Raw genomic sequence first — 8,124 nt, forward strand, 5'->3', positions numbered from 1 at the left:
CTTTACCTCTTCCACTTTTGTTTGATGGGGGAAAAAAAATACCGTTCTTGTGGAGAACTGAAGTTTAGTTTACTCTCAGTGCAAATTTTGAAAAGTGGAACTCTGGATGTTATGTGCACAAGGCAGTTGATTTAAAGAGATCAGAAAGGTGTTTAATTTAAAAATAAAATAAATAAAAAAAATCAATTTCAACATACTGATTTGTCCTGCATTACAGTTACCTGTAGAGAACCTCTAGTCATGTCTATCTGTTTTTGATGCCTCTACAGAATAACTGTCCAGCATCCTCTGCCCAACCAATCAGAATGTAGGAAAATCTACCGATATGACGGAATCTACTGTGAATCTACCTACCAGAAGTATGTTGAAATCTGTGTGAGTCTTGCCTCTAGCTCGTGCATTTAGTGCTCGTGCTCTCCCGCTATTCAGAAATTACACGTGTGTTGAAACCGTACACTTCTACTTGCGTGCAAAACCTCTGCAGCAGGGACAGAAATATTTTTTTTAATTCTTTGGGATTGTGCTCTAAAAGCTAAAAAGCAAATAAAAAACCCTATGACTTTACTCAATCTCTTAGATATGCTTCTGTACAGTGCAATAAACAAGAATGTATACACTAGAAAATCTAGGCAAAATGTATTGCACAGGTGCTTCACATCTTAGGGATTTGAAAGGTGTGATATGTATAAATTAGCTGTCACTTTTTTCAGTCATGTAATGGAATGATGAGTTGTAATTTGCATAATCCTTTAAGAAGTCAAATTATACTGTCATGTAGCAGACTTAACATGCTAGCTAGGATTTCATAGCTTTGCAGCTAATTAGTATGTACCTTACAGGACAGTTAAATTGAAGTTGAGTCCTCTTGCTTTGCAGTCATTTGCCTTTGTCCGTTGCCCTAACAGAGCCCGCTTTTGTGCGTAACTCAAGATCGTTACCGGTGCTTCTGACAAAAGTGCTATTGCTGTGGGCAGGCAAATGCAACATGCTTGACTTCTGTTACTTTTGCAGTCAGTGAAGTTTCTATTTTACTGTAGTAAGGCCTTAGTAATCTATTTCTACATAGAATTGAAAAGTGTATATTTGACAGGTATATTGTAGATGATTTTGTATTAATATATTGCAAATGCATTATGAATTTTCGCTGATATCTCGCTGATATTTTGAAACTGCTTTCTGTCACTTGGTGTTTACTTTTCACACTCCAACTATATTCTTGTTTTGTATCCCAGTGTTATCATTATTATCTTGTGTATAACAGATTTCACTTTCCAAAAACCTCTTAACTTCTAAAAATCAATTGTACTTGCATTGCAACAAAATGTTTCTTTGGCAAGGCAGTCATGCTCATTATAATTTTTTAGGTCATATTCTCTCATCCGCTCTTTTTATTCCATAACCTGCTGTTTGTTTTCTGAATCTTTTCTTTTAGTAATAGGTACAACCACATCAGTAAAAGCTGTTATTCCAGCGTAAATGAAGAGTATAATTTGGGTTTACAGAAGTGAGAGGAAAAGGGAAATCTAGATTTATCAATATAATTACAGCATCAGTGTAACTTGGTGAGCCAAAATGAAAATCTGACCTCTTGCTTGACTTTTTTGTGAATGGTTACTTTTGGTGTGAGATGATCTATCCATGATTTTACATTGACTTATAAATATTTCTTGCACTTTTTGAATTTTTGATGGTTTTCCTTTATATCTCTCCCAAGTAATGGTAGTATCCAGGGTAACTGAAGCAGTCTAGATCTAGCATGGTTTTAAATGTCACCACAGAATTTAACTTTAGTGGTTTTACTTTTCTTGTAACTTCAGTTCAGTAAGCATAAAAATGTATTCATTTGTTTTAAATGTTTGAAGCAGATTGTTGTGTACTATTTATATCAGTTTTTAAAACAACTTCAAGATTTTGAAACTTTGTGGAAATAAGAAAACTTGGCACACGTTGTCATGAGTGTTACACATAGTGATAGCTTCACCCTGAACACTGCAAAATAGTTGTTTATCTTAAATTCTCCCTAATTTCAAAAATTATAGTCAGTATAGTTAAAAACAGCTAGCTGTGCTGACTGCAAAATGGAATAGTAGATATTCACTTACAAGTAGGTATACAATTGCAAATAGGCATTGGCTAAATAGCTTTTCAAAAAAAGACAAAATCCAAAAATGAGATTGGTGATGAAACAGTGTTGGTTTTGACATCTGTTTTGCCATACCTGAAATGTGAATTTTGAGGTATTATAGCCCAGTTCACCTCACTTGTAGAAAGCATGGATTATTTTGGAAAACTAACAGCTCGGTCTTTCTGCAGAAAATATAGAGTGCTTTTTGATTAGTGAAATTTTCTCTCGGTACTTCTTCCATGCTATTTAAGTTCTCTGAGGCATTCTTTCTGTCTTCTTCCCAATGGATGTTTTTGGTACTTTTTCCCATAGTAATTTATTTCCAATGATATAACAACAAGTTACTGAAAACTTCTCACTAATCAAGACCAAAAAAACCCAAGCTATTTTCATCACACTTTTAAAGCTTATACTTCAGTGCTACAAGACCTGTGAATGTTTTGTACTAGATGTTCATGTGCATCTCTTACGCAGGCTCAGTCTCTCCCCTGATTAGACTGGGAAAGGGAGAATGGATGTAAAACACCACTGGTGGTCAACAGAAAGGGCTGTGTGACCCTCCTTTTTCCTGTAAGATAATTGCTGGGCTGGACATAAAACAGCGAACTTCTTATTCTGAGAGCTAAAGAAATTTTAAGGACTGGCCATACAGAGTAGGACAGGACACAAAATCGTGGATTTGGGAGCTTGACTGTTTTTTCTCCAACCCATTTTAAAATTAAACGAAGTATTATGCAGAGAGCTGACTCTGGATTTATGCTTAACTATGTACCTACTGCAGGTATTTTGTGTAAAGCTACTTAGCAGTTGATATTGAGATATTCCGATCCTTTCTGTAAAAATTTGAAAGGATCATACCATGACCTTCTACTCCAAAAATACTTTTAAGAAAACATTTGGGGAAGTAACCTTTTTAGTCAAATCTTAGTGCTAATACATACTAGAAATAACAGTTTGTAAGAGTTCTTAAAGGTGTAGATTAGTAAATACATTATAGTATTAGGGAAAAAAAAAAAAGCAAACAGCTTTTCGCAACACAAGTTCCTGAGGAGCTGGACTAGTGATTACATTAGCTAATATATAAAAAATAGGCAAAATAGTAAATATTTTAATACAGATCCCTCTAGGCTATTTATGATCCGCTTGCAATTGAGCCTCATAGCTGCTGCTAGATATCCCGCTTGGAACAGAGTGGAACATAGTTTCAAAAGTTGTTGGCAAAAAACCAGATTCCCCCCCCCATTGTCCACCACCTTGGTTGCCACAGGTCTATGTTGTTTTAGGTGGCTAAGCATGTAAATATGCTTTTTAAAAAATCTCTAAAGTAAGCTTGAAAATAATTACAAATTGTTTCTGTGTTCACTAGTGGTAGAGACTAACACACCAAGCATTCTTAAAAGATTTTACCATTGTGTTTTTTGAAGTAGACGACATGTCTCGAGCTATGGAGGTAAAACCAGAGACCTGTCAGCTACTGGCCTGGAATACGGCTGTCCATCAACTCCTGAATATTTCTGCTTTTCTTTTCCAGTCCCCACAGCTGTAGCCAGGAATGTCCAGGCTCTTCTTTTGTGATGTCAAACAAAATTGACAACAGAAAGAAATATTTCTTGTTCCGTTCTAGCTACTGCACTATAACCAAACTGCCAAGGTTTTTCCCTCTTGCCCTGGTTGAAAATGTTTTCTTCTGCTTGCTCAGACACCTATGGTTTGCACTGTTGTTCACCTTTATGGAGTGTCAAACAGTGAACAAAGCCTGGGTAGAAGATCTCCAGAGATAGCCCAAGAGGAGTATGGCTCCCTGCCCATGCTCCGGTTTTATTTGTTGCTAAATTACAAGGACTAATGGCGTGTCAAGAATAGGGTTTTTTTGCTTGTCTGCAGGGAGTCTCTGTTGTGTACAAGCAGAGGATATCTCAGGGTTTTTTTGTTCTCAGCCTGGAAGTTATTCCATTCATAAAGCGGCCCTTCAGAGTATCACCTGGATCATGAGGGGAAATTCTCAGTTTGGTGGCTGTTGTGCGCTGTCTTCAAAGCAAGGGTGGAAGAATTATGTCATCCTCATTTCTTCCTGTCCATATTAAGCAGACTTAAAGGTCATGTCTCTCTTCAGGAGTATAGAGAATAGGGAATAGTTCTACAGTAAGGTATTTCTTCTGAAATCAAGAGCATGGAATACATATGTAAGGAAAACACCTCGCTCATTTAAATCCCAGAAATACAGCTATGGTCTTACTAGCTCTTGTTCCTTCATTTCTCTGCAAGTTAGTGAAATGAGCACAGAACAGAAGGCTCATTGATTGCAGTCTAAGAAGTGGAGCAATTTGTCCTGGAAGGTGTAGCTTGGTCATATACACGTTATCATCTTGAGCCTGTAAATGCTCAAAACATCCAAACTTAACAGACCAAAATAAGCTCCCTTCAGACTATACGTTGACTCAAAACCATAAATATTTGTACAACTGAGAAAAGGAGGCACAAGGCTAAAGCATTCCTGTCAGCCTGTAAGGTTTAAATTAAGTTTTGTTTATTTATCAAATGGATAAAACAAAAACAGAATTGCTTTGTATGCCCAAGAAATCTCATGGCCCTGGTAGACAACACAAATGAGAATATAAACCTTTTAATGGGCCAAATAGCTCTCCCAGGTTTCTAGTGGGGGAATTCAACCAAATATGGAACATGGGAAGATGAAGGATTTCTCAGGGTTGTTGAAGTGGTCTGCATCACCAACTTAATGTGGGCAGAGCAGTAAAAGACCTGCAGAGGAGGAGCTAATGGTTCCAAACAGAGATTCACAACTTTGTGAAAGTGGGTTAAAACCCCCTGCTGGCTCCTCTGCAGCTGGGTGTGATGGTTCAGGTCAGTATAGTCATTTCAGCAGCACAGAGAAGTTGATAATGGCTGAGAGGTCATTATCTTCTTCCATCTTTTTGTTTCTTAGTGGTGGTGTTGCACTTAAGTTGACTTAGAAGGATGTAAGACTTTTCAGACTTATTGTTTGTATATCCTGACTCATCTGATACCGTATAGCTGAGGAAAAGATACAGTAGTCTGAAACAATTATTTTAGCTGCAGAAAAAACATGTAACGTAGGACAACAGAGCTGTCATTCAAGCTAATGCTGTAGGATACGCGAGCTTTTTTCCAACAATGACTTCAGTATCCCATGTTTAGGGGTTAACCTAAGAGAGAACATACTGAAGAAGCTGCTATTTAGTTTGATGTACTCTAGTAAAACAGGAAGGAGAGGCCCCCATCTTCTTGCACAGTGGATCTTTCTTTGGGGCAGTGTTCCCTCACTTCACATCTTGATTTTTCTCCTTGCAATGTGAATTTAACAGGTTTATTTGAAGAACATTCTACGCATCTCCTCTTCACAAATTTGACCTCTTCTTAGAAAATACTGAAAGCTAATAACCTTATTCATTCTCTATCAGCAAATGGCAGAGAAGCCACTGCTAACTCATGTAACAGGCCTTTTAATATAAATCACCTGATTCTTACAGCCTTGGTGTGAGGCTTCCTGGCAAAACTTTATCCCTGTTACAGCTGCCTACATCTGCTCTCACCTTCGTGTAGCTTTGAGCATATCTGTGGGTTCTCTGTGCTGAGCTGTTCTAGATGTCTTTTGCAGGAAGAGAAAAAAGAAGTCTTTAACCAAGTTTAAAACACATCCAAAAGTGAGCCAACGTCTCCTTACACGTAAGATATGAGAGTGGGCTTTCTCTGGGTAAGAAAGGAGATTAGTTGTGCTGCTTTAAAATGATTAATGATCTCTGGCTAGCCATAAGTTGAACATCTAATCCTTAGCTGATTGGAGCATTTGAGAGAACAGCACTCAAAACATGTAATTTTTCAATAACAGAAATTTTGTCATACTTATATTTCTATTATGACACAGTTAGATGTTGCACTGGCTTTAAAATTTTACTTTAAGATTAATGGAACGTAGCCTGAATAGAGAATAGGTGCGATGTATACATGTTACCTGCAAATTTTCTTCCACTGAATAATAAAGGGCCATGTTTAGGTTTACAAAATCCTATTCAGTTTATAGTTCAATACAAATTTTGAAGATTCACTTAAGCTTTGCTGTATCTAATGGTAATACCTATTCTGAGTTAAATCCTGAAGTGAATTTGATATTGGTCAATTGACCAATTAGGCAATTACCTTTTGCTGTCTTGCATGCAATCCGTATTAAACTGGCTGGGTCTTCAGATCCCTTAACCACACCCTTTCAATAGGGTATTAGTCACAGTCTGCTAATTCCCTGTTAAGACAGTATTTTTGATATTCTACAGAAATTTTTTTTGCATTTCATTTTCATTTCAGATATGAAGGGTTCTTTTTGTGTTCTGTGTTGTTTGTTTTGTGGTTTGTTTTGTGGTGTGTTTTTTTTCCCCTGAGTTGTGTTACTGGTTTCAGAAATGGAGAGATCAATTCAAATTATCTGTGACTGAGCTACTCTGTGTATTCAGCAAGGTTTCACTTTTCCTATGCTCTTTCACTAACTCTCTGCTTTGTACAAATACAGAAGCACTAATACCAAGTATATCCAAAATATGACTTGGGGAAGCAGTGAGCAAGATAAGTTCATTTGGCTTACTAACAGTTTATAGAATCATTCCACAACTTGGGGGAAGGGGACATAATTATCCCCCAAATATAAAGAGTTAGCCAAATACCTGCCCTAAAGCTCACGTGAGTGCCATGGGTTGCAGTAACAAAGCTATTCTGGAGCATTTTAGGTATGCTTTTGAAAGGTAGAGTTCCAACGCTTTCCCATCTTTTGATTTAAAAAAACAATGTAAGATAGTAACACAGTCTTTCAACTTCTGGTTCTTTTTAGAAGGAAAATGCTGATTATAAGAACTTCAGGTGAAAGAAAATCCCGCCTTTCTTTAGATGAACTGTTAGCTAAAGTATTGTTACCTTATTTTTAGTCTGAAGTTTTCTAACTTTTATGTAGCAGAAACATACCAAATCCAGCATTAAGAAGCTGAAAAGTCCTCCCTTAATATTCATGATACTCCTCAGTTCTCCCCCTCCCCCATTTAGATATTTGTAGACAGTAACCCAGTTGTCGTTTATCCTCCTGAGACACAGGCTTCTCATTCTTAGCAAGGGAAGTTTTCCAGAATTTGAATGCTGCTTGTAGCTGTTTGATGAAGTCTTCCTAGTTTGAATACTAGTATAGTCCGTTAGTTGTTCCTGTGGTAGTGCTCAGGGATCACGGATATAAACTAGAACCACATTGTTACATGCTGTTTGGAACAGAAAGATTCTCTGTCTCAACATTGGTAGTGATTTATATAATCCTGTCCTATTGCTACTCCGTGTTTACTGCCTTGTACATCAAAGGATCTTTTTTGCTGCTGTAGTCAGGGTATTGCACTGTAGGCTAATATTAATTTGGTTATCCACCATCACCCATATGCCTCTTCCTAGGTTATTATATTGTCTTTGTTTGGAATCTGTGCTTTTAGTTACTAGATAGACAGCTTTGTGCTCAGCTGTGTTAAAACACATCTCATTCAGGTGAGCCCAGACTGCCATGCAATCGGTGGAACTGACAACTCCCTGGTATTTACCCGTTTTATTATCTTTTGTGTCATCTGCAAATTTTACTGGAAAGGTTTTTATGTTTTCTTTCACATCACTGATTTATTCTCCTGCACAGGTACTCTGTAGGGAATAAAGGGCTCAAGGAGTTATTTCCCTGCACAGAGTACTTGGGGTAGACTTAATCCATATTTCAGAGCTGCTGGTCATAATGGCTGGGAGCAGATTAGGGCTGCCGGCACTGATGGGTTGCAACCAAACAGGGGCAGTGAGTCATGAGCACACTCTCTTTACTTGCAGCAGTACGAGATGGCTGCAGCCTTTCTTTAAAGTAATGTGAGGCTTGTTTTGCATAGTGATGCTGTTGAAATACAGAAGACAATTCTCCCTTGAAAATTTGTGTCTGTAGTGATGGCTACTAGTGAATTACT

The 8,124-nt window shown here is 37.5% G+C and overlaps 1 protein-coding gene across 1 annotated transcript in view; it reads left to right on the forward strand.

The window, feature by feature from the left end:
* Positions 1-258: 258 nt before the first annotated feature.
* Positions 259-8,124, forward strand: part of NPAS3 (neuronal PAS domain protein 3) — a gene marked incomplete at its 5' end in the record, with an annotated part of 555,595 nt that continues 547,729 nt past the window's right edge. Inside the window, one exon of the mRNA XM_009290396.1 lies at positions 259-359. Coding sequence (XP_009288671.1) covers positions 259-359 — 101 coding nt within the window. The remainder of the gene's footprint in view (positions 360-8,124) is intronic.

The sequence above is a fragment of the Aptenodytes forsteri genome, unplaced genomic scaffold (genome assembly GCF_000699145.1).
Source record: "Aptenodytes forsteri isolate BGI_AS27 unplaced genomic scaffold, ASM69914v1 Scaffold108, whole genome shotgun sequence".
NCBI lineage: Eukaryota > Metazoa > Chordata > Aves > Sphenisciformes > Spheniscidae > Aptenodytes > Aptenodytes forsteri.